Source organism: Podarcis cretensis (genome assembly GCF_951804945.1).
Source record: "Podarcis cretensis genome assembly, chromosome: 13".
Taxonomy (NCBI): domain Eukaryota; kingdom Metazoa; phylum Chordata; class Lepidosauria; order Squamata; family Lacertidae; genus Podarcis; species Podarcis cretensis.
The window spans coordinates 26,883,841-26,910,966 of NC_137182.1; the positions used below are offsets into that span (position 1 = coordinate 26,883,841).

The 27,126-nt window shown below is 44.6% G+C and overlaps 2 protein-coding genes and 2 long non-coding RNA genes across 4 annotated transcripts in view; 2 read left to right on the forward strand and 2 right to left on the reverse strand.

The window, feature by feature from the left end:
• LOC307200378 overlaps positions 1–27,126 on the reverse strand; it is a 557,860-nt gene that overhangs the window by 185,365 nt on the left and 345,369 nt on the right. The gene's annotated exons all lie outside the window — the stretch shown is intronic.
• On the forward strand, positions 4,706–15,449 carry LOC307200296 (keratin, type I cytoskeletal 19-like). Its single transcript, XM_079948804.1, has 8 exons — positions 4,706–5,346; positions 9,381–9,463; positions 9,719–9,875; positions 10,555–10,716; positions 11,210–11,335; positions 11,675–11,895; positions 13,370–13,392; positions 15,054–15,449. Exons 1-8 carry the CDS (start codon positions 4,786–4,788, stop codon positions 15,194–15,196), a joined length of 1,476 nt encoding a protein of 491 aa, XP_079804930.1. The 5' UTR covers positions 4,706–4,785; the 3' UTR covers positions 15,197–15,449.
• On the reverse strand, positions 15,168–16,649 carry LOC307200381. The gene is made up of 2 exons (XR_013832397.1): positions 16,505–16,649; positions 15,168–16,384 (listed from the first exon to the last, which is right to left on the reverse strand). It is a non-coding gene; the product is annotated as an uncharacterized lncRNA (long non-coding RNA).
• LOC307200394 (uncharacterized protein) overlaps positions 17,101–27,126 on the forward strand; it is a 28,220-nt gene continuing 18,194 nt past the window's right edge. The window contains exons 1-6 of the mRNA XM_079948935.1: positions 17,101–18,763; positions 21,778–22,572; positions 23,583–23,665; positions 24,196–24,352; positions 25,605–25,766; positions 25,880–26,005. Coding sequence (XP_079805061.1) covers positions 22,156–22,572; positions 23,583–23,665; positions 24,196–24,352; positions 25,605–25,766; positions 25,880–26,005 — 945 coding nt within the window. The 5' untranslated portion in view covers positions 17,101–18,763; positions 21,778–22,155. The remainder of the gene's footprint in view (positions 18,764–21,777; positions 22,573–23,582; positions 23,666–24,195; positions 24,353–25,604; positions 25,767–25,879; positions 26,006–27,126) is intronic.

Here is a 27,126-nt window from a genome sequence, read left to right on the forward strand (position 1 = left end):
TAAGATGCTGTCGCAAGGGCTTAGCCAAGCAAGATGTCGAGTGCATCTTTGCAATGAATGCTCAGACCTTTTCAAAGTGCAAATGCACCATCTAGGGAAGGGGAACCAATCATTAATGTGGTAAGAGCAGGCACAGATGGGGGTTCTGACAGTTTCGTCTTGTGCTGGAGCTCTGAAGAAAAGCTTTCCCCTGAAACTAGTTTTGGCGTTGGGAGGAAGTCCCCCACTGACATCAGTGGGGGAATTTCCCACAAAGCAAGCAGCAGTTCACAGCAGCAATGAATGAGATCACAGCAAGCAATGAAAGGCCTAAACCCACCCACTAACCTACTGCAATCCCAATCACGATCAGCTCCCTACCAGCCATGCTATTTGCATTTTAAAAAAAATTCCCATATATTAAATGCAAAAATTGCACTTAGCTTCGTTTTTAGTTTGGCTCTAAATAACTACACTGATGAAGCTTTCTTGGTGCTCCATCAAAGACATACCTATCTCCACCCCCATCATTCAGCCCGGACATTGAGATCCAGCACCGAGGGCCTTCTGGCGGTTCCCTCACTGCGAGATGTGAGGTTACAAGGAACTGGGCAGAGGGCCTTCTCGGTAGTGGCAACTGCCCTGTGGAATGCCCTCCCATCACATGTCAAGGAAATAAGCATCTATCCTACTTTTAAAAGACATCTGAAGGCAGCCCTGTTTAGGGAAGTTTTTTGTGTTTAATGCTGTATTGCGTTTTTAATATTCGATTGGGAGCCTCCCAAAGTGGCTGGGGAAACCCAGCCAGATGGGTGGGGTATAAATAAATGACGATGATGATGCTTATCATCTACAGGAGCACAGGAAGCAGCCTAATACCAAATTAGACAACTGCTCCATCTAGCTCAGTGTTGCTGACTTTGACTGACAGCAGCTTTACGGGACTTCAAGTTGGAGTCCTTCCCAGCCTTACTTGGAGACATTAGGGATTGAATTTGGGGAGGAGGGGATTGCAAGCAAACCAGGTGATCTACCACTGATCTATGTTGTTGTTGTTTAGCCATTTAGTCGTGTCCGACTCTTTGTGACCCCATGGGCCAGAGCACGCCAGGCACTCCTGTCTTCCACTGCCTCCCACAGTTTGGTCAAACTCATGTTCGTAGCTTCGAGAACACTATCCACCCATCTCATCCTCTGTCGTCCACTTCTCCTTGTGCCCTCAATCTTTCCCAACATCAGGGTCTTTTTCAGGGAGTCTTCTCTTCTCATGAGATGGCCCAATTATTGAAGCCTCAGCTTCAGGATCTGTCCTTCCAGTGAGCACTCAGGGCTGATTTCCTGAAGAATGGATGCGTTTGATCTTCTTGCAGTCCATGGGACTCTCAAGAGTCTCCTCCAGCACCATAATTCAAAAGCATCCATTCTTCGGCGATCAGCCCTCTTGATGGTCCAGCTCTCACTCTCACTGATCTACGACCCTTCCCTAAATCTAGAGCATGGGGCACTTAATCTCATGCTTGCCAAAAAGATTCCTGCATTGCAAGGGGTTGGACTAGATTACTCGTGGTCCCTTCCAACTCTACAGTTCTATGATTCTGTGAAATCTGAGCCTCTGGAGGCAGAGTGTTTTCAGACATTTGCCCACCACCCAATCAATTTGCCCACCACCTACAACCCCTCCCTCCCGTTGCTCTGTGTGTGTCTCATTTCAAGGTGAGCTGGCAAAAAAACCCACCCAACCACCATTTTCCATGCCCTGGATAACAATCAGCTTGAGTTTAGTTTTTAATCCCAGTAACATTACGTGAGCTTGCTGGAAAAAAAAATTTTTTTCCACGATTAGCAAGGGTTTGTCGAAACTTGCTTGTTAAAATACCGAATCCTTCGTGATATATAGATCTGGCAAGATGCTAGCGACTATCAATCATTTCCCTGGCATGTCTGCTGATAAATCATGTCTGGAAGCCAAGTGCCTTCTGAGACATGTTTCCCAAACCTGGAGGTTCAGCATCTTGTTCCAGCGACATTTGGAGCCGCTTTTCTTCTGCACCGAGAAAGCAGTGCCAGCCTGTGCAGATTCTTAAGGTGTGGGTCAACAGGAGCGTCTCTGCAGAAGTTTCGACTCCCAGGATGCAAACAGACGCTCCATCTTTTCTTATTGGGCTGGGACTGCAGTTGCCCATGAAAGGGTTCAGACTAAGCAACCGTTTGTGGCAAGAGATTTCGCCCCGTCAGCAAGAACAACCTTTGACTAATATGAAAAATCCCTCATTTTTGTCACCCACTCTTCAAATACAATAGTCTTTTTTTAATTGCTATTACTCAGGATACAATCCTTTTGCAACAAGAGAACACTTGGTTTTTAAAAAACAACAACAAACGAACACCAAGGCTCAAGGCACATCTGCACACCCAAATTTCAATAATCCTTAAAGTGGGCAACTGGTTGTGAGAACCAGGGTGATGCAGTGGATAGACTGAAAAGACCTGGGTTCCAATCCTCCCCTGGCCATGGAGTCCACTGGGTGACCTTGGGTCAGTCACAAACTCTCAGCCTTACAGGGTTCCCGTGAGGTGAAATTGTGGGATTGAGAGAGATGATATATGCTTGCCTCGAGAGCCTTGGAGGAATGGTGGGATACAAATGTTGTAAAATAAATGGGCAAATAAATCATTCGGATATGAAGCAACAATACTCTGCATATGCTTAAAGTTGCTTTTTAATTGCACTTTGAAAGGTAGTGTTTCAGCTCTATCACATGCATGTTTACTCAAGGATAGGGATGGGCTAAACAGTTAATTTCAACTTCTTGCAGTTTCTCATTTTTTTCAGTCTTTATTTCACCACATTCCCGCATCAGTTTGCAGGGGGCAGGAATTCAAAGCCCCATGAAAATTCACCAGCATTTTAGTGTTTATTTCTTCTACTGTGCACATTTTTTGTACGTAATTTTGTCTGGTTCAAAGCAATTTACCCTAATAAAATGCACATCCGTATGTTATTTTCACAAATATATGCATTTTTAAGCACAATTTATCTTGTAAGTGCATTTTTGTAAAAGGGTAAGGAACACTGGGGGCACATACAGGATGATTCCAGCCGGTTGCTGTTTTTGGGTGGGATCTAATCACATTCCAGAAAATTCAAGTTCCACAATTAAAGTTGGTTTGGTGCTCTTGAGCAACCCAAAAGAGCAGACTTTGCAATAAGGAAAGTGATGGGAAAACACAGTGGAAAGTGTGACAATCGCATGATGCAATGCGGAATAACCTCCCTGTGAGGAAAGCAGAATGATTTTTCTATAAACAGCCAAATAACCACACCACAAGCTTTTCATAAACAAATCAGAATGAACAGGTCGTCTGGAAGTGACCTTCTTTGTGGCTCTTCTCTCTCTCTCTCTCTCTCTCTCTCTCTCTCTCTCTCCCTCTCTCTTAAAAAAACTCTGTCCCTTCAAGTATTCAGTGCCTTTTAAAATGTGCCCTCTATCATTTCCCATTTGCAATTTTCATCTGTCTTAGGCAAAACATTTGAATTTGTTTGTCAAACCCTGAAGGAGGAAGAGGCAAGCAAACTAATTCATTGCAAACTATCTTCTTGGAGCTTCTCAGACACAAGATTACATAGAAGAGAAATGATGGGCTCTTGCACCACCTCCAGACATTACCATGGGGCATTCCTGGAAGACTATGTTTTGCATTTCCAGAGCAGAGGGTGTTATCTCCAAAGTCCTGTGTCCAGATCTCAGCACCACAGTTTAAGAAGGAGGTTGACAAGCTGGAATGTGTGCAGAGGAGGGCAACCAAGATAACGAAGGGTCTGGAAACCAAGGCTTATGGGGAAAAGTTGAAGTTTAGCCTTGAAAAGAGGAGACTGAGAGGAGATGTGAAGGCCATCTTCAAATATCTCAAGGGCTGTCACATGGAAGAGGGAACAAGCTTGTTTTCTCCTGCTCTGGAGGGTAGGATATGAACCAATGGCTTAAAGTTGCAAGAAAGGAGATTCCGACTGAACACCAGGAAGAACTTTCTGATGGTAGGAGCTGTTTGACAGTGGAAAGGTCTCCTTTGGGAGGTCTCTCCTTCCTTGGAGGTTTTTAAGCAGAGCATGGATGATCATCTGTCATGGATGCTTCAGCTGAGATTCCTGCATTGCAGGGGGTTGGGGTCCCATGGGGTCCCTTCCAACTCTATGATTCCACAATCCTGACAGCAATTAAGACGGCAAGGAAGCAAAGTAAATGAATCGTGAATTGCTTGTTAAACGTTCTGGGGAGGGAAAAGGGGGTTAAGTGAAAGGCATACCTGGAAGAAGAAGCTGAGTGCATCTGTGGCTATTATGCTTGATTATAATAAATTAATCCCGATATGAGATGAGGCCAGGCTTGGCTGCAGACAGTGCTGCCCCCCGCCCTTGGTTAAATGTATAAAAGAAGAAGAAGGGAAATGTGATCTGCACACTTGGCACTGGCTAAAAATAACAGTGATACACCCTGAATGAAATCTCCTTTGTTTAACTGGGTTTTTAAGAAGCCGCCACACACACACACACACACACACACACAGAGAGAGGGGGGGGCAGCCCACCAAGGGACAAGTGGCTGCATTTCAAAGACAGCACATCATCTTCACGGAGCCTCACCTTTGAGGGTGTGGTTTCAGCAGGGTGTATTCTGCTGTGGAACAGAACACACCCCATGAGGAGTATAAAAGGGAGCTGGCTGACACTGCCAAGGCCAGCTTTTTCCATGCTCAGCCAAGCCGAGTAACAGTCTCACAGCTGAACTTCCATTCATTGCTGCCACAATGTCTTTCTATCAGAGCTCCTCTTCCTCCTATGGTGGTGGCATGGGTGCTGGTGGGGGCGCCAGCCGCATGTCCTCCGGACGCTTTGGCTCGTCCAGCATCCATGGCGGAGGCGGCGGCCGTGTGTCTTCCTCCTCCGTTAGGCTTGTCTCTTCCGGAGTAGGAGGTGGTTATGGATGTGGGGTAGGAGGAGGTTTAGGAGGCGGCTATGGCAGTGCCTTGGTTTCTGGTGGTGGTCTTGGCTACGGCGGTGGCTTTGGTGCTGGAGGAGGCTATGGAAGTTGCTTTGGTGCTGGAGGTGGAGGCGGCTATGGCTTTGGGGACTTTTTGGCCGGGGGTGGCGGCGGCGGCGATGGAGGCCTCCTGAGTGGGAACGAGAAGATCACCATGCAGAACCTGAACGACCGCCTGGCCAACTACCTGGACAAGGTGCGTGCTCTGGAGGAAGCCAACACAGAGCTGGAGGTGAAGATCCGAGAATGGCACATGAAGCAGGCTCCCACCAGCCCATCCAGGGACTACAGCCACTATTTCAAGATCATTGAGGACCTCCGTGACAAGGTAAGATCATTCATAGAATTGTAGAGTTGCAAGGGACCCTGAGGCTCCTCTAGTTTACCCTTGTGCAGTGCAGGAATCTTAGCTAAAGCATCCATGGCAGAGGGCCGCCCAACCTCTGCTTAATAAAAGCCTCAAGGAAGGAGAGTCCACAGCCTCACGAGGAGGATATGCCAGTGATGAGAGATGGCTTTCTGAAGCTTCCATCTTCTAATACTTTGTTGCTGTAGAAAATGGCAAATTTAATCACGATGTATCAAATATCATCATCATTCCTATGATGCTTACAACCCATCATTTGGCAGGAATCTATGGCACAATTCCTGATTTGGATTGTGGAAGTAATTGTTTTTATTATGCTAAATCATCATCATCATCAACAACAACAACAACAACAACAAGCAGGAAACACCATCAGAGCACTCCTGACATATGGTTGTCAAGCCTCTGCTTAAAGACCTCCAAAGAAGGAGACTCCACCACACTCCTTGGCAGCAAATTCCACTGTCAAACAGCTCTTACTGTCAGGAAGTTCTTCCTAATGTTTAGGTGGAATCTTCTTTCTTGTAGTTTGGATCCATTGCTCCGTGTCTGCTTCTCTGGAGCAGCAGAAAACAACCTTTCTCCCTCCTCTATGTGACATCCTTTTATATATTTGAACATGGCTATCATATCACCCCTTAACCTCCTCTTCTCCAGGCTAAACATGCCCAGCTCCCTTAGCCGTTCCTCATAAGGCATCGTTTCCAGGCCTTTGACCATTTTGGTTGCCCTCCTCTGGACACGTTCCAGTTTGTCAGTGTCCTCCTTGAACTGTGGTGCCCAGAACTGGACACAGTACTCCAGGTGAGGTCTGACCAGAGCAGAATACAGTGGCACTATTACTTCCCTTGATCTAGATGCTATACTCCTATTGATGCAGCCCAGAATTGCATTGGCTTTTTTAGCTGCCGCGTCACACTGTTGGCTCATGTCAAGTTTGTGGTCAACCAAGACTCCTAGATCCTTTTCACATGTACTGCTCTCAAGCCAGGTGTCCCCCATCTTGTATTTGTGCCTCTCATTTTTTTCCCCCAAGTGCAATACTTTACATTTCTCCCTGTTAAAATTCATCTTGTTTGTTTTGGCCCAGTTCTCTAATCTGTCAAGGTCGCTTTGAATTGTGATCCTGTCCTCTGGGGTGTTAGCCACCCCTCCCAGTTTGGTGTCATCTGCAAATTTGATCAGGATGCCCTTGAGTCCATCATCCAAGTCATTCACTCTGATGTGCATAGCTTTGCTGCAATAAACTCCTGAAGTTTCTAACTTTGGTACTGAACCAGAAGATAAGTCATGGAGAAAACTTCACTTCTGTGTTAGGAAAAGCTTCACCACCTTAATTTCTGACTATGAGACTAATGTTAAAAGCACAGGAGTAGAGACTGTTATGGTACTGGCCAATCTAATCAATGAATTTACCATTGTAACCTGGGATTTACCCATCACCCTATCTGCATCGTAGGCTCTGGGTGTGTTTCATGCCATGCCTTGGATTGGCTTAAGCCCTCAGACCTGCAAGTCTTTTATCTTTGATTCTGAATAGTGCAAAGGGTAGTTGTGGTTACATGGCAATGAAGGAAAGGAACTGTGTACAAGTCCCAAGGCACTCAGTTACTGCCCCACAAAATCCGAGGGACTGGGTTATAGAAATGCATGGCTGTTTGGCACTTGTTTGAGTGCAGCTTGGTGCCTTATTGCTAAGTGACAAACCAATCACTTAATGAATGGCTCCCACTGAGAAACATTGCATTTAAGGGGAAATGAAGACTCTGACACATTTGCTCTGTGATGCCTCACTCACACACGCAAGTAAACATGGGATGTTGCAGTCATCAGTGGATGAGCATGCACAAGCGAGCAACTGACCCTAAATTTCTAGTCTGTGCCCACCATTGCTCCTTGGAGCTAATAAACTAATAACTTGCTTGCATTATTCACTTCACTAGGTCTTTATTAACCTTTATTAACCATGGGCCATTCCTTTATAAACTAAAGGAATGGCCCATGGTGGGGAAACCAGGGACGCTCTATTTAGTCCTGGGGTGGGGAACTTGTGGCAGCTGAGATGTTGCTGGGCTCCAGCTTCCATCAACCCCAGTCAGCATGGTCAGGGATGGTGGAAGCTGTAATTCAAGAGCAGGAGGTGAGCTATCCCTGCTTCAGGTGAGCTATTCCTGCTTTAGGGTGTCATTGGAAGGAAGGTCTCCCTTCTGTTATTCACTTTTGTCCAAATGTTGTGGGACTCCATTCTCCATCACTCCCAGCCAGCATGGCCCAATGGAGACAGCAACCGAAGGACCACAGAATCCTCACCCCCAATTCAGATCACTGATATTTGCTTTTGTGATATCTATTCAAACACACCCCAAACTGGAAACCTTCCCACGCATATATCAAATACTGATGCTCTTGACTGTGTCACCCACCACTTCTTATCGCTGAGAAATGGTGTCTCTGCTGTCCTCCATCATTTTCCTATGAAACTCCATTAAGACCAATACAACCCTCTCCAATATTAAAAGAGGGCAGGGCACCTTGCCTATAGGGCTTCACTGTGCACTCATTTCTTATTCCTACCTCATTCATCCTCACCAACAATCCCGTGGAGCAGATCGTTTTGTTTCCCTTTAGATGAGCTAAGATTAATATACCGAGGGCATCAAATCCAGCAAAACAGACATTGGAACTTAATTGCACATTAAATGCCCAGCCTGGGAGCAGCTAATGTGGTGCCCTCCAGATGTTGTGGTCTGCTTCCATCAGCTACAGCCACCATGGCCAATGGTCATGGGTGGTGAAAGTTATAATCTACAACATCTGGAGTCCCTATTGATTTCAAGGGGCACGGAGTACTTTCGTTAGATCTTGAAGTCCAGACTGGCTTGAGCAGAGTCTGAACTCAGTTCTTCCAGGTCCAGGTCCAATGGACAAGATCCACTGGATCACAGCCATAATTAACTTTGCATTTATGAAAGATGTGGCAGTGTACCTTTTGTAGCAATATATAAATCCATTTTTTGAAAAAAAGTTTGCATTTCATACGACTACATTTCAGGAGGAACAGCTTCTAAACGCTGCTCTTGCATCACTTAAGGTAGAATTCCATGTCATCCTAGACTATTTTAAAGAGTCCTTGGGGAGTCATTGCCCCCCCCCCATGCCAGAAGCTAGAATCCTATTCTAAGGGCTGCACATTCTCCATACCCTTAGATATATGGCTGGAAGTCATAATAATTTTATTTTTAATGAAATATTAAGAAGTCTGCCAGTCAATTATACTGCATTATAGATTAACTGCACCTAAACTTATTCATTCAAGGGCTCACCTGTACAGGAATGGGTCTGCTACTTTAATTTGGATGGCTCATCTTCTACTTAAATACATAAAACTGCCCTTGGATGTTTGCCAAGAAAAAGATGGCAGACAACTGTTTGGGTAGAACGTACTTTATTGCAAAGGTTGGAACAGAGCCTCAGTTGGGTCCCAGACTATAATCCTCTGAGGGGAAAAACATAATGTAGAAAGAATGAAGGAACAGGTCACACCATGCAAGATGGGAGGATGCTAAGACAAGCCAGGAAAGAAATTAGGTTAACTAGTTTCTCCTCAGAAAAATCCTAGGCTGCTGAAGAAGTTTGTATGAATTAATTTCAAATTTATTAATCTAGAACAGACTTCCCCAAGCTGGTGATCTCCAGATGTGGGTGGATTACAACTCCCATCATGCTTGACCATTGGCCAAGCTGACCGGGGCTGATGGAAGTTGGAGTCCAACAACATCTGAAAGGCACCATGTTGACTAATGTCAGTCTAGAATATCTACTGCCCTCTAGATGCATATTCACAATCACTAATGTTGATGTCATGACCTCTACAGATTGCCCACAAATTAAGTCCCTGACAATTCTCCACTTGAACAACCATTGCATCCTCAGATAATGAAAAATGTTTGCTGGCATTCATGGGCCCTTCTCTCTTCTCTGTCCCTTTGGTATAGATCCATCATGCCACAGTTGACAATTCAAGGATTATCTTGGAGATTGACAATGCCAGGCTGGCTGCTGATGACTTCAGACTGAAGTAAGTTTCTTCTCTGTTCTGTTTTTCTGCTATTCGAGGTCTCTCACTGGGGGAATGGAAGTGAGAGAGGAATAAAAGGAAAGGAAGTGGGGGACAGAAAGTTTGGTGGAGGGTGTATTTAAAATATCAGTTGAAAGAAAGCCAGAAGGGAAGGGAGGAATGAAGACCTCAAGAAATACATCTCAAGAAATACAGGTGGCAGAATGTTTATCACCCATTGCTGACTTTTTTCTTTTTCTTTTTTGAAACTGGCAGATATGAGAATGAGCTGCACCTCCGCCAGAGCGTTGAGGCTGACATCAATGGTCTGCGCAGAGTCCTGGATGAGCTGACTCTGTCCAAATCTGATCTGGAGATGCAGATCGAAGGGTTGAAGGAAGATCTGGCTTACCTCAACAAGAACCATGAGGAGGTGAGTGAAGGAAAAAGAAAGGGGCAGGGAAACTGCAGCCAACTTTACAATTCATTTTGGGGCATCCATTAAGAAGAGTTGGGCCTGCCTTTTGAAGTGAGCACCATACACAATTACATAAGAGAATAATCCCTGCAGAAGTTCATAAACAGGAGCCCACAAGTGGCAAAGCAGGGGCTCACCAATGGCAACCCACCCACCCCAAAATTATGAAACTTACCCTATGAGCTGACCATTCATGACAAAGCTACTGGCAAGACAGCACAGAGTGCCTCTTTCAAAATGGCACCAGAATAAATCTTGGGGTGCAGCATCAATGTCGTGGATCAGAGGGAGGGGTTGCAACAAGCTTACAATCCCTCGCCCACCTTCTCTCTTGCACACATGGCAGGTTACTCCTTCCCTAGAAAACTCCTTCCCTGAGCAGCAAATACAAAGGGCTACAATTACTTTCCCCCTTCAGGAAGCAAGAAAGCCAGGCCTTCTTGACCAATAGAAACAATGGTTGGGTACCAAGCTTAGCAGAAATGTGCGCAGCCCTGTTGCATGTTGCCATTTGCCTTTGATCGCATGAAGGCCATTCCACACATCATGACATATTGCATAATGCTGAAAGGTGCAACCCGTTGCCTACTAGGGGAATCCTCACCTATGTCCTCTCCATTCTTGCCCTACCAAGCTCATGAAAGAGTACAACACTCAACTGACAGGAACCGTCAATGTCGAGATGGATGCCGCGCCCGGAATCGATCTCACCAAAGCTCTGGCTGAGATGAGAGAGCAGTACGAACAACTGGCGGACAAGAATCGCAGAGATGCGGAAGCCTGGTTCTTCTCCAAGGTAGGGTCTTCTCTTCTAGGGACTGGGGTCGCTTTACCAAAAGCATATTGCCTAGTTCAACATATCACTTTAAGGGTCTTGAGCCCCTCCAAAGAATCTTAGGAACTGCAGTTTAATGAGGACTCTGCTAAAAACTCTTCTGAGAGGTGGTTTCCAGGGCCCCCCTCTAAAAAAAGGAGAATGTGTATTAACACAGTTCCACTCTGCAGACCCAGATGTTGCTCCCATCATCTCTGACCATTGGCCATGTTGGCTGGGGGTGATGGGGGTTGGATTCCATCAACATTTAGAGGGCCACTGGTTCCTCATCCCTACTATGCCTCCTTAACTGGGATGAAGTCCTATTCAACACAGTGTGACATTCATAGGATTGCACTGTCGGTCTGCAGTGTGGGTATGCTCTGAGTGGCGTCTGTATTACTTATAGCATGATTTCTTTTCTTTTCATTGTAAAGATTTCCAGCATGAAACTTTTTCACCCTCCTTCTTTCAGACTGACGAACTGAACCGCGAAGTGGCCACCCACACGGAGCAGATACAGAGCGGCAAGAGCGAGGTTTCGGAACTGAGGCGCACGATACAGAGCCTGGAGATTGAGTTGCAGTCACAGCTTAGCATGGTATGTGGCAACTTCCTTGAATGAAGTTGATTGACAGATAAAGGGCCTACGAACTGCCATGCTGGGGTCACTCCAATGGCATAGCTAGTTGGCATATTTTGCCTACCCAACATGGCCAACCAGACGTCTTAATGGCACAGACATTCCCAATGGTAGTAGGTAGTGAGAGCCACCTTCACCATTATTTCCTGCAAGTATCAGTAATCGGCGATACTCAAACTTTCATGAGATCTAGAAACACCGACAGATAGAGAGTTGGTCATCAGCATTCTGACAGAGGTTTGCAGTTTGCAGTGTTTGTAGATTTCTGGATCTTCTGCTTTTTCTCCCTCATATTAGAAAGCTGGCTTGGAAACCAGCTTGGCAGAGACAGAAGGACGGTATTGCGCTCAGCTGGCCCAAATCCAGAACCAGATCTCTGGTGTGGAAGAGCACTTGGCCGAGTTGAGGAACGACATGGAGCGCCAGAACCAAGAATACAAGATGCTCATGGACATCAAGACACGGTTGGAACAGGAGATCGCCACCTACCGCAACCTGTTGGAGGGCCAGGACTCCAAGTACGTAACTGGGCAATCAGAATAAGCCACTAAAGGGGAGAGATCTCCCAAAGGCTTCATCATATGTGATGTTTTTAGGTGTGCATCTAAAACAGTGTTTAAGGTCCCCCCCCCCATACAAATGTAAAGCATGATTATGAGAAAGAAATGCTTGAAAACAAGTGTATCTTATAGATGTTCTCTTAGAGAGCCAGTGGCAACTTTTGGAGTATCCAGTTAGTGACAAATCAGATTTCTTTTTAATAATAATAATAATAATTTTTATTTAGACCCCACCCTCCCCAGCCAAGGCTGGGCTCAGGGCGGCTAACAAGCAATAATAAAAACAAGTTGAATGAATACAACTTAAAAACAAAATTTAAATACAACATTAAAATATTGAAACATTAAAATATTAAAATGTAGCCTCATTGCAGGAGGAGAAAGGAAAAGAAAAAAGAAAGAGGGGGAGGGAATCAAATTGGCTCCAAGCCAAAGGTCAGGCGATGCATAAAAATGGCCCTGATTTTATTGGCCCGCCTCTTAGAAACACCAGTGCTGAGATTGATGTCAATTTCATTTTTAGAATGGGAAGAGGTGTGCAAATTCTAGGTCATCCCTAAGACATTGAAAAATGGCGCGCCTGCTTTTCTGACCTGTTTTCTGTTTCTGCTGCTTACTCCGTGGACAGTGGGGCCTGCCCCCATGTCTGTTATTCTAAAGGTGTAGGTTGCCTATTTCTATCAATAGCGATACTAGAAGGGACACCCATTGCATCATAAGAACTCAAGCCGTGGTGGAGCAGGCAAATGGCCCATCTAATCCAGCAACTTGTTTGCACTGTGGCCAATCAGATGCCTGTGGGAAGCCTGCGAGCAAGAGCCAAGCATAAGAACCCCCTTCTCTCCTGTGGCTTCCAGCAAGTGGTGCTCAGAAGCATGACAGTCTCCAACCATGGAGGCAGACCATGGATAGCAGCTGTCAATAGCCCTCTCCTCTGCAAATTTGTCTATTGCTCCATCACTTCTCTGTCCAGTGGGAGGGTTAAGGATAAACCTTATTTTACCTCACTGAAAACAATGACCATAAAAAGTTTTCAGCTTTGTCTGACTTTAGATTTACTCTGGGGATGTGATGTCCCGTGATATCTCAACACTGAGAGTGGGTATTTTCAGCTCTTCCTGTCCTGATGTCTCTGCTGTGACCTTGCTGATGTCTTCTTTCCCAGGGAATAGTTTCATAATTTGGGAAAGGACAATATTGTGCATTACGATTCATTTTGTATTCTCTGTTAACTACCCACATTATAATAATTTCATTATTCCATGGGGTCAGCAATCCCAGTGGCCAGCCATATCAGAAGGTGCCCTACTATATCTCAAAGCATCTTTTGTCCTGCTGTTTCTGACACATCTGGGGACAGAGATTCCCCAGGCCAACTACTGTTGCTCGTAATCATCTACTAATTGCCCTTTCTTTTCCTCCTTCTTGACAGGATGACGGGATGGTCAAAGGAAGGTAAGGATTCCCACTGCCATATAAAATATATTTGTGAAGTGAGCCCGGGTGGGTTCTTTTGCTGCAAAAGATGACTTGCAATGCTGGCCTTTGTTTCTGGAAGGCTAATGATACTACACGCCCCAAGGGTGAGCTGCAGAACCATAGTCAGATATATGCATTGTATATAGAAGATCACAGGTTCAAATGTTCAGCCTCCAGTTAAAGCAGGAGCAGCCAAAATAGTGCCCTCAAGATGTTGTTGGACTACAATTCCCATCAGTCCCAGCCTATGGTCAGGAATGGTGGGAGTTGTAGTCCAGCAACATCTGAAGGGTGCCATGTTGTCTACCCTTGAGTGAAAGGATCTCAAGGTTTGGGGTGGGAAATATCTCTGGCTGAGATAGTGGAGGATTTCTTATCAGTCCATGTGAGCAGCATTGGTTTGGTCTAAGGCAGAGATGAGGAACCTATGACCCGCCAGATGTTGCTGGACTACAACTCCCATCATCCTTTGCCATTGACCCTCCTGGTTGAGGCTGATGTGTGCTGAAGTCCAACAACCTTTGGAGAGCCACAATTTCCCCACCCTAGTCCTGGAGCAAAACTGCACAACATGTTAAGCATGGGTGCTGCTATCAAATATGTATGTCAGGACACTGACAGGGGAATGGGGACTGAATTTTCCACCCCAGTTCTGCAGTCACAGCAAAAATTGCCTTCCACCCAAGCTGCATTTTGCCTTAGAAGGAAATCTTGCATTGGCATGCTATGCAGTTTGTCTCAAAGTTGTAAGGCTTGTTTCTCCAAAAAGCTGCTCTATACAGTAACTAGAGACCTTTCAAGCACACAGATGCACATCATTTCCCCTTAAAACTTTGTTAGGCACTTGCAACTGGGTAAAACTCTCATTTCTTGAGACTGAGAGTTCTAGGTTACACAAGCAAAAAACCAGCAGTTCGTACTCCTTCACCCACCCATTCTCTCGGCCCCTAACTACACTGTCAGAGTCATTTGAGTTATTCTAATAGGGATGGGGAATCTGTGGCCCTCTGGGCATCACTGGACTCCAACTCCCATCATTCTCAATCATTGGTCATGCTGGCTTGGACTGGTGGGAGTTGGAGTCCAACAGCATCTGGAAGGCACGAGGTTGAGGAATGCTGGTATACACAATCTTGGAAGCAAAAAACTGAAGAAGATCTGGGAGGTCATCTAAACCACATTCACACTATACATTTAAAGCACTATGACACCACTATAACGCATCATGGCTCCCGATCCCAAGAATTCTGGGAACTGTAGTTTGTTCAGGGTCCTGACAGTCGTTAGGAGACGCCCTATTCCCCATTTGCAGAGTAGTTTCACAGCCAGTCCCTCCTCACAGGGATCCAGACATTTCCTCTTGGTTTGAAGATTTTGGGGTTGTGGGGGATATAAGAAAAACCTGCAATCCTGTACATACTTACCTGGGAGTTAGTTCTATTGAACGTAGTGGGCTTTACTTCCAAGTAGACATGCATAGGGTAGACAACCAGAGAAGGAAGATTACTGTCTGACTTAAAATGGTCACCATGGCACGCTGTTTATGGAATTAGAAACCAGTGAGGATTTGAGGTTGTATGAAACACAGGGGTCTCACAATGTCCTTCATTAATATGTTCTTCCACTCTTTCTCTCAGGATCCCATGGTGGAGGTAGCACCAGCATCAGCTACCACAGTAGCAGCAGCGGTGGCGGCAGCGGCAGCGGTGGTGGCAGCGGCGGCTATGGCAGCAGCAGCACCATCACAACCAGCAAAAAGCACTCCACCAGCAACTTCTGAATCTCCTGAGGAACGACGCTCCGGTTCCGAAAGCTGTGCTCACCTATGGGGAGAAACCTGGCCGTAGGACGCCCACAGCTCACTGCGAGAAACGCATGCACCCCTCCTCGCTTTACTCAAGTGTGCCTCGGCTTGGCCACTTTCTTAACGGCATCCCCTCACCAGCTTTGCCTTCCTCGTCATCATCACGACAGATGCACGTTTTTGTAACGCTCTCAATAAAGAGGTCGCCTCAAGCTCTTTTTGCAAATAATCATGTGTCGGGTTGTTTATTGGGTAGCTCCATGAGGCAACTGGGTTTTGCAGTTTGGGCCAGCCGCCTCTGTTGACATCATCCACACACACACACACCGCAAAAAAAGGATGGAGGGGAAGTTACTTATTATTTTATTGCATTTATATCCCACCTTTTCCTCCAAGGAGATCATGGTGGTGTACATGGTTCTCCCCTTCCTCAATTAATCTCCACAACAACCCTGTGAGGCAGGTTAGGCTAAGAGGCAGTGACAGTGACAAGCTTCAAGGGCTAGTGGGGATTTGAATTCTCAGCCTTCTAGGTCCAAGTCCAGCACTCTAGCTACTACAGCACACTGGGTCCCACCCAACTCCCCCTTTCATACTGAAATTTGAACCCCAAGAAATTCAACGCCTTGCATTCATGGAACACAAACAGCATCTTTCCTACAGCTGAACTGACTTTGATGCCCCCTTCAATCTTCTTCATTGACCTAGGATCTCTTGTAATAACCATTTGAGGTTTTTTAATATAGTGATTATAACCCCCTGATTAAATCAGATTTAATAGATGGTTTATTGAAGCAGGGGGATGTTTTGTACTGTAATGGCCATTTTCCCTTCAGGGAAATCTTTCTAGAGATGGGTGGAGCCAAAAGTGAGTGGCCTGCCATCTCTTCTCCCCCTCTTTCTGCCAATCCCTTCTCTCTTCCCCCTGCCATTTCCTCCTTGCCCCATGAGATGCTGGGGGAAGGGACAGATTAATCTTGCCCCAGAAGCATGAACTGATCATTTCCAGAAGGTCCTTCCCATCCATTGCTCCATCCACTCCATGTTTTCACCATTGCCAATGGTCTCAAATTAAAATTTTAAGTGCCTCACCCCCTTTCAATTGCTCTATCTATGTTGGGTCCCCTGCCCAACTCTCCTCTTGTCTCTATGGGGCTCCCACCACTGCATGAAATGTGGCTTAGGGCTGCACATTCCCCACCCCTGTCTCAAAGAGGGGGCAGTGGAAGTAAGCCAACTCTACTTCTTGGCCGTGATCCTAGAATCCAGTTTATAAAAGACAACTCCCGCTGTAAAGCAGGTGAGGGGTGCTCTTATTTGCTTTATGAAAAGCAAAGAAAACAGCACATAAAAATCTTGGAGGAAAACAAGGTCTATAAAATGGGAAAGTCAGTTTGAACAATGGGGTGCGTCAGAGAACCTTGCACAGGTCAGCAGCTTTTTCATTGTCATGCCTCTGTGTAATTCTGAATCACAGCAATGGCTGTGCCACATGGCTTATTATTATTATTATTATTATTATTATTATTATTATTATTATTCTCCAGACTAGTTGAAAAGCCAGAGCAACATAAAGGCTGTCTACCAAATACAGTCGTACCTTGGAAGCCGAATGCCTTGGCACTTGAACGTTTCGGCTCCCAAATGCCACATACCTGGAATTGAGTGTTCTGGTTTGCGAACGTTCTTTTGGAACCCGAACGTCCACCGCAGCTTCTGCAGCTTCCGATTGGCTGCAGGAGCTTCCTGCAGCCAATCAGAAGCTGTGCCTTGGTTTCCGAACATTCCGTTTGGCTTCCAAGGTACCACTGTACCTGCTCCTAATTATAATAAACGATTGGTGCAATTCTACCACAGCACTTAGGTGGCAGTGTTGGACGCTGAAGCTGAAGGACAACATCATTCCAAACCCTGGTCCTAGTCTGACACTAACCACTACACCGCACTGTCTCTCAAATGTGGGCACGCACGATATTTCTTTTCTTGGTTGATTTATGCTGCTTTGGAATCGTTGCCGATGGAAGAGTCACCAAGAAACCAACAGTATAACAAATAATCGAAAGATAACAAATATGGAAAACTAGGTTTTGAGTGTGGAGCGATGATGGCAATGCTTCACTTTTAGACACAACCCAAGTAAGGCCCAATTCAAGGAGTTAATAGCAGCTGACTGCTCAGATAAATCAAATGAAAATGACAAGCTCCAGATATGAACTGAAATAAGGGATTGCATCCTTCAAGCTTTTATAAGGACATTATTACAAAATCTTAATGATTCGGGTATGTTCATGGAAGCTCGGCGCATTCTCAGGTATTAAATATGAGTGTTGGCAAGCTAATAAAAAAATAATAGTATGTTATCCAGTCTGCATTCCAGCAGGCAAGTAAGACTAAACAAGGGGCTTTCAGAGGCTCATCATTATCACTTGTAAAAATTACCCGCATCAGCTCAGCTGCTATTCCTGAGTCAGCACACGCGACCCAATGCATATCGCCCTTTATGGGGAATGTCATAAAAAATCACTTTACTGATCTAAATTATACAGCCACCAATTCAAATGAGACTTAATAGCAGGAGGGACAACAAATGAAAGTCGAGGACAAGAGAGTCGAGGGGGAAAGGAGCATATTCTCTCAAGGTGTCTTAAGAGGAAGACAACTAACAATGAAAACACGGAGCTGATGTCGGTAGAGGAAAATTGAGACCTCTTTTGGGGAACAACAACAATGGAGTTGAAGAGCAAAGCGTGCGGGCAGAACCTAAACACAATGGATGGCAAATTATGGGTGAATTCCTGTTGCTTCCCTGAACCAAGATATAGTTGCCTTTCTTTGTATGAAAATGTGGTACCCTATTTCTCAAGTAAACTGGTGGGTTGTCACTCGAAGATGTTGTGAATGGTTGCAATAATCAAGGCGGCAAAACAAAATTATTGCTGGATGATGCTGTTCTTACAGATGTGGATGACGTGGATATTTGGAATACAGCCAAACTGGTGATAAACCATTCTATGGATTGACAACATGGGTTTCTATTACTTAAGACTGCTGTTTGACCTTTTTGTAATCAACCCATAGAAATGCTCAGTGGGTCCCTAGTTTGGGGACTAAGTGATGTGTTCAGAATCTTCATTAAGAACAGATCTTTTTTTCCCTTTTTTGTAAAAAAAAAAAAAAAAAAACTTCACACATTTGGGATTTTATTTGGATCGAATGTTGATTAAAACGCTCCCAGCTGCTCAATATGATGCAGTCACAAAAAGTGGCCGAACTGCTAAGCAACAAAGGTGCATTAAAAAGATCTCATGTTGAATAACGTGTTGAGCTCTCCTGGTTTGTAAAGGAAAGTGAATCAATAAGTTATACAGTCCAGAAGATAAATTACAGCTTGAGGCACAGAAGGGAATAAAGCCAGTGGACAAGGTGAGAACTATGAACATGAAGGAGACAATGAACAAGAGCTGCTTGAGGAATTCTCTCTTTGTGGATTCAGATTCGAAGTGACATGATCTGTAGGCCATGGACCAATGTGCAGGTTGGAAGGTAGTTATCCTTTGTTTTTTTGCAATTCTCCATATTTTCCGTTGCTGTTTTCAGCTCAAAAAGGCATAAAATTCCACTTAAGATTGTGTATCATTGGATGAAATACACATAAATGTCTTTGGGGGGGCAAATAAGTATATAAGAAAAAAATTAATACAATTTTATTTTATTTTATTAGGTTTTTATTTATACTTTTCAAATTTATACATTTTCATTAGTTTTACAGTCAATTTAACATTTCAAAATTTGACTTCCTTCCCCTTCTTTCTGCGGTTCCTTAAATTTGTCTTTTAATATCTTCTGCATATCCAAACTCATTTAAATTGTTCATCTAATTATCTAATGTAAATATCTGCTCTTATAAAATGCTGGTTATTACAATAATCCAGCTAATGATTTTATCTGTTTACAGTGTATCTGTAAATATTCAATAAACCATTTCCATTATTTTATAAAAAGTTTGTTGTCTTGATTTCTTATTCTTCCGGTAAGTTTTGCCATTTCTGCATATTCCATATGCAATTTTAAAGCATTTTCTTTTAAAAAAATAATAATGTGGAAATGGGATTGAACAGATTTACAGTGGCTGTGACTCTGGACCAGAAACAGACTCATCCATTCATAAATAGGCTGATCTGTTTGCAAAGAACATAATCTGACAGCTGGCTGGGAGATAGGAATCTAAACATGCTCCTTTGCTAGAGCATTAATTTTCATTCTTCCATTAATTGCTGTACACCCCTTTTTTTAAATGTGAGATTTGTGGGTTGTATCCAATGCTAGCCCTTCTCAGAAAAGACCCACTGCAGTTAATTATCATTACTAACTCAGAGTCACTAATTTCAATTAGTTTACTTTAAATAGAAGTTAGGTGAATACAGACCTGCACCCCTTCATTCTCTTAGATAAAGATTGCCTGCTTGGCTAATGTAAATTTTTGATGAGTAATGTAAAATAAAGTGATTTATTATGCTTTAGGACACCACTCTAAGCTCACTTATCTGGGAGTAAGCCCCACACTGAAACCAATGGGACTTACTCCCAAGTAGACAGTGCTAGGCTTATACTGTTAGCTATTAAAAGGTGTATAAACACCCCACCTGTCAGGCAGGTGACCTCTGCAGTTCAAGAGAGAAGCTTATAAAGATTTAAGACACTTCTGAAATCTTTAACAGGAGAAGCATATAAAACGTTTCTACAAAGACCAGTTTTGCCAGCATCAATTGTCTGCCTTTTCCCACACCCTTTCTGTATTTATTAGACTTGCAAGTAGGGATGGGCAAAGATGTCCAGTTTGGTTTTTCTTCATTGCTGATTTTTCCAATCTTAAGCTCATTTCCTCATCAGTTTGAAATTTTATGAAAAGAATCCTAATGAAAATTCATCCACGTTATAGTGTGAATTTTTCATAATATACACATTTTTGTACACAACTTTCCTCAACATACACCTTGTTGCAAGGCAGTTTCCCCTAAAATAATGTATCTTTGCATCTTTGTATGTGCACACTTGTAAAGTAGTGTGTGCATTTTTGTACACATTATGCGGCATTGCAAAATTCGGTGAAGTGCAGGTATCAAAGGATACTTGCATTTTGGTTTGCATCTTGTTCTGGAAGGCATGGATTAGGCCAGGGGTAGGCAAGCTAAGGCCCGGGGGCCAGATGCGGCCTAATCGCCTTCTCAATCCAGCCCGTGGACAGTTTGGGAATCAGCGTGTTTTTACATGAGTAGAATGTGTCCTTTTATTTAAAATGCACCTCTGGGTTATTTGTGGGGCCTGCCTGGTGTTTTTACATGAGTAGAAGGTGTGCTTTTATTTAAAATGCTTCTCTGGGTTATTTGTGAGGCATAGGGATTTGTTCACCCCCCCCCCTTCAAAATATAGTCTGGCCCACCACATGGTCTGAGGGACGGTGGACTGGCCCATGGCTGGAAAAGGTTGCTGACCCCTGGATTAGGCAGATTCGCCCTTAAATGTAAGACAAATTGAATGAAAGGTTACAAGAGTCAGGGCTTTTTTCGTGTAGATAAAGTCAAGTGAGTGAAGGCAGGAGAGTAGTGTATAAGATTGTGTGTTGTGTGGAGAAATTGGATAGATAGACTTTTTTTCTCCCAGAACTTGGAGACATACAGTGAAGCTGAATGTTGAAAGATTCAGGGCAGACCCAAAGAAAATGCTTCTCCACCCAGCGCAGTTAAACTGTGGGATTTGCTCCTGCAAAATGGAGTGATGGCCACCAACTTGGATTAGACCAACTCATGGAGGACAAAGTTAGCAATGGCTACTAGTCATGACGGCTATGTTCTCCCTTCACTGTTGGAGGGTGTATGCCTCTGAATGCTGGTTGCTGTGATTCACAGGTGGGGAGAGCATTGTTGCAGCTAGGTCTTACATAAGCATCTGGTGGACTATTATGAGAACAGGATGTGGACAAGATGGTCCTTTGGCTCATCCAACAGGGTTCTTCTTATTTTCTTATGGTCTTAAACAGGCATAGGCAAACTCTGGCCCTCCAGATGTTTGGGAGTCAGGGATGATGGAAATTGTAGTCCCAAACATCTGGAGGGCTGGAGTTTGCCTATGCCTGGTCTTCAAAAAGGCAGCTGTTCAAGTCCACAAGTCTTCAGATTATCAGTTTATTTCATTTATTTTTAAAAGTTGTATGCCATTTAATTGTCAAATCTTTGAATGTCTTACAACAGAAGTAGATGTTCCTGTTGTGATCCATTGTGGATCACTTCTCAATGATGAGTGTTTCCATGTTGCCATACCTCCACAATACCAGTCCACAACATTTTATGAACAGGGGAGGGCAGGGTTGATAGAAAGGTACCTGTTGTGGTCTTATTATGGGGAGCAGCTGTTGGGAGAATGTCAAATTTTTCAGGCTGCATTCATTAGGAAGTAAGTCACTGAGTTGAATGGGACATTTATTATTATAGACATGCTTACAACTGAGCTGTTGTAAGAATCCAGAAAAACACTCAAAAGTGTAACTTCTCTCACACCAGTTGCTAGCTGGGATCCCCACGCTCCATTAATGATGACTGCTGCTTAATGGTGATGAAAGATCTCTTTGATGATGCTGTAAAATGAACATTGTAAATGGTGAGGAATTGCTAATGATGAGTCCTGACTTATCTAAACCGTTTGGATTTTTTTTATGGGGAAGATGCCTCCTAATGGGCAGTTAAACCACAGGCTGTGAGATGCAGAGAGGAAAGCTGGCACAAACTTTCCCAAGAGAAACCGGCTTGGCAACACCCAAGATGTGTAGTATAAAAAGCCACTAGTGGGGAATGACAGGTTCACTTCCTTGCAAATTTGAGGCTATCTAAGCTGCGCAGATCTGCTCAAGTGACCCTGGTTTTGGCTTCCCAGCTGGTGCTATGGCTTCCAAGTACTATACTCAGACCATCTCTTCTGGGTCCGTCAAGGGCGGGGGTCTCACTCGGATGTCTTCCGTCCATTCCACCGGATCATGCAGAGCACCAAGCCTGGCCTTTGGCAGCAGGAGCATCTCCACCTCTTCCATGAAACTGGGAGCTGGGAGCATTTGCTCACCTGGGCCGGGGTTTCTTGGAAGCTATGGCTGGCACGATGAAGGGATCCTGAGTTGCAATGAAAAGGAGCTGATGCAGTGCTTGAACGACCGCCTGGCCAGTTACCTGGAGAGAGTGCGCTGCCTGGAGCAGGAAAACGCCAACCTGGAATGCAAGATCCGGGAGTGGTATGAATGCCAAGTCCCCTACGTCTGCATCGACTTTCAGTCTTATTACAAGATCATCGAGGAACTCCAGCACCAGGTAACGGTCGTCGTGAATATTTTGCATGCAGTGCAGGGATCCTGCCCACAGCCATCCCTGGGTGGGCTCAAACCACTAACCTTTTGGTTAGCAGCCAGATGCACTGACCCATTGCACCACCTGTATTAACTATGGACAGCCTTATTCTCCACAATGTTATCTAATCCCCTTTTAAAGCCATCCAAATTGGCACCTCCGTTCTTACATCTTGTGGTAGCAAGTTGCTTGGTTTAGCTACGTCCTGTCTGTGCAGGAAAAGGTCCTTTGTTTTGTCTGTTCTATTTCTTACACCATCCATTGAATGGCCTGGAGCTCTAGGATTATAAGATGTGGCACTGTGAGTTAAACCACAGAGCCTAGGACTTGCCAGTCAGAAGGTCAGCGGTTTGAATCCCCGCGACGGGGTGAGCTCCTGTTGCTCGGTCCCTGCTCCTGCCAACCTAGCAGTTTGAAAGCACGTCAAAGTGCAAGTAGATAAATAGGTACCGCTCCGGCAGGAAGGTAAACGGCGTTTCCGTGTGCTGCTCTGGTTTGCCAGAAGCGGCTTAGTCCTGCTGGCCACATGACCCAGAAACTGTACGCCGGCTCCCTCAGCCAATAAAGCGAGATGAGTGCCACAAACCCAGAGTCGGTCACGACTGGACCTAATGGTCAGGGGTCCCTTTACCTTTTATCCACATACTTTATGCCATGTTACGCACCTCTCTCATGCTCCCACGTTACTATTTATCTAAGCTAAAACGCCTCATTATAACCTGCCCCAGCCACCTGTTCATTTTGGTTGGCCAAATCTGGGGTGTGGGGAGAGGTTGTTTGTTTGTTTGTTTGTTTGTTTGTTTGTTTGTTTTAAAGCATTAGTAAGAACTTTACGTGTCTATTGCTACTTTTAATAATGTTCCAGCCCCAGCCCTTTTGGAGAAGTCACTCTGATTTTCTCTCCCTAACTTTGTAGCCCCCTGCTTTCTTCGCAACTTTAAAAACAATTCACAGCTCCGCAATTTGTTCTCCAGATCTTGTGCGCCAAGACGGACAATGCCAGGCTGGTCTTGGAAATTGACAATGCTCGCCTAGCTGCTGACGACTTTAGGACCAAGTAAGTCCATCTTATTCAGAGCAAGAACATGCTGCAGAGAGGTGACTTCAAATTTTCTTGGGCCTCTGGTGCTTTAATACCAGTCTTACTGCATTGTAGATGTTACGGTTTAATGAAATATCTCCCTGTTATACTGCTTCCTAATAGGAATATGACTTTTGCATTTACAAAGTTAATATAAATGCTTAAAAGCTGGAGATATGCATCCCAATTAAGTAAAAGCATACTAAGTAATCATAACTCATTTGCAGCGATTCCACCAAAATATAAATAGGTAAATGTATAAATATTAAATATTGGAACTATAGAAGACTCTTATGATTGAAGATAATAGAAAGCCCACATCTTCTCCTGCAACTTCATTTTTTAAAATGTGGTCTATGCTTGAGTCAAATAAAACAAATAAATTATAAACCTGGGGAAAGCCCCTCATACCTTCCCCACAAATGACGACTCCTTGCTTCTTCTTTTCCATGCTGAAATAGAAAAGAACCTTGTGCTTGTTGTTTTTAACATTTACTGTTCCAAAGGTACGAGACAGAGCTGGCTCTTCGCCAGAGTGTTGAGGCTGACATCAATGGGCTGCGCCGAATCCTGGATGAATTGACTTTATGCCGGTCTGACCTGGAAGCTCAGCTTGAATCCCTTAAGGAGGAACTCATTTGTCTCAGGAAGAACCATGAGGAGGTAGTAGCAAACTTTCGCTGGGGTGACAAAATGCCACCTTGGGTTGTTGTAGACATAGTCGCATTCCACATGCACATTTCACCAGACCACCCTACTTGTGGCAAACATGGGTCTGGGTACTCTGATCACAATTCCTCTTTTCATAGATGTGCCATCATGGTATTGAGAAGGGTGGTCAACATGGCACTATCTGGGTGTTCTTGTACTACAAAACCCATCCCGTTTAGCCAATAGCCAGGGATAATGGGAGCAACCACCCAAAATATCTGGAGGGCAACAAATTGGCTACCCCTGTTGCTGAGGATCAACTGATAATATCTCTATAATAGCAGCAGATGACCAAAAATGAAGCATTGAGGGCTTCATTGAGAGATTAAGCTGCCCTCACCTGCTCCATGTTTATGGAACTCTCCCTGAATTTTTCCTCTTCTTATTTTCCAAAGTCCAAGAAGCTACACCTGCTGAAATTCCCTCTTCTACCCCATCATTAATGGGGCAGGAGATCCTGTTTTTCACCAGGCCACCCTACTTGTGGCAAACATGGATCTGGGTACTCTGAGGGATGCGGGTGGCGCTGAGGGTTAAACCACAGAGCTTAGGACTTGCCGATCAGAAGGTCGACGGTTTGAATCCCTGCGACGGGGTGAGCTCCCATTGCTCGGTCCCTGCTCCTGCCCACCTAGCAGTTCGAAAGCACGTCAAAGTGCAAGTAGATAAATAGGTACCGCTCCGTGGGAAGGTAAACAGTGTTTCCGTGTGCTGCTCTGGTTCGCCAGAAGCAGCTTAGTTATGCTGGCCACATGACCTGGAAGCTGTATGTCAGCTCCCTCGGCAATAAAGCGAGATGAGTGCCACAACCCCAGAGTCGGTCACGACTGGACCTAATGGTCAGGGGTCCCTTTACCTTTACCTATACCTATACTCTGATCACAATTCCTCTAGTAGGCAATGGGAGGAGGAAGAGAGGCAGTTGGCAGGGGGTAATGAACACTTCCAGGTGTCTACAGCTTCTCCCTCCACCTGACACAAATCATGTTAGCTAGAACGGATAGAGAAAAGTAGTGTGGCAGGTGCTGTAGCAGGAGAAAAACAGCATGTGTAAAGAGGAGTCAGCCTCTCTCATGTGCTGCTTTAAATCAAACCCTATGTGGAAGTACAGTGTCCCTTACTCACTCCTTGCTATAGAGGTCCACATCAAACAATGACTACCCAGAAATGTGCATTATGCAACATGGGCCTTCTCATCCTCCAGGAAGCAAACGGACTGCGCTCAAAGCTCGGGGCCAGAGTTAATGTGGAGGTGGATGCTGCCCCATCGTGTGACCTGAACAAAATCCTGGATGAGATACGGAGTCAGTATGAGAGCCTGGCTGAAAAAAACCGCAGAGACGTTGAGACTTGGTTCACTTCTAAGGTGGGTATCCTGAAAAGTCGTCTCTAAGTGGTAATGTAGGACCAGTGGTTGACCTTAAAATGGAGGTTTATGCCCTCTTTGTTGTCTTCTTTTTACCTTCCTGCTTGTTTTAGATGGAGGAGCTGAACCAGCAGGTGATCTCCAGTGGTGAAGAGCTGCAGACCTGCCAGTCAGAGATCATTGAGCTGAGGCACACTGTCCAAGCCCTTGAAATTGACCTGGATGCCCAACAAAACATGGTGTGTCAAGAGGATAATATTTGGGGGTGGGTGGCTGTGAGAGGATCTTGCCTTGTGCGGTCCAGATGACCATCTGCTACCATCAGGAGCAACTTTCCATGTCTTGTCTACATAAATAGTTTTCTTGAAAAATAACCTGACATGAATTTTGTGGGAATTTTGAGGAAGGTAGGAGAGGATATATTGATTAAATATTATCCCTCCTCTCTCATGCTAGTGAGCAAGCAGCAGAGCACATTCCCTTGCAGATAGCTGGAAGCAAGTTGATAGATTCATTAGAATCATTTAAATTAAACAATCCAGTCTGGCTTATCCAGTCTGGATTGTTCCTAGTAAATTTCTGCTTTATATCCCTCTTAAAATAATTATAACACGACAGTCTTCTTTAAAAGTAATAGTAAAGCTTGCTTGCATTCAGTTCACAGCAGTAATCTGAAGGCAGGCTTTATTTTGTGGTTACAGTTACATTTGTAGAGAAAAGAAGTCTGAGCTAGGCCTCAGACTTTCTACCTTGTGGCTTCCATCCTCTGTAAGGATGAGCCATGTGCTGGCTAAGAGCCAGAAGAGGAGTCCGAAAGGAGAAAATGGGAAAAGGGAGGGTCATGCCCATCTACCTGTTCACAAACAAGGGGAGGAGGCTCCAGAACAGGTATGACAGGAAGTCCTCCCTGTCTGGGGCCACATTCCCATGTGTTTCCACTCTAGGCAGCAGGAAATTGTTGTTCTTGACTGCTTCAGTGATGATGCATCCCACAACTTTTACTATAGATCCAAACACATCTCATTAAGTTTCTTCTTAACTCTGTCCAGCTCCAGATCTCTTTCTCACTACCTACACTGGAGTGCTTCTCAGTTTTTATTGTTATAGTGAAATACATGAGGACTTCCAACCTGTTTTGAGAACATCTAAACCAATTCAGCACTTTTGTCTACTGACAAAACAACATAAGAATATAATAAGAATATACATAAGAATATAATAGGTGCATAGGGATGGAGAAGGACTCTGCCCTTCTCAGATTCCTTGTGGACTCACTCAATGGCAGACCATGACCTACGTGGGATCAATGGTCCACTTCAGAATCCACAATCCAGTGGATTCTATTTGGAGGTGGTCTCAG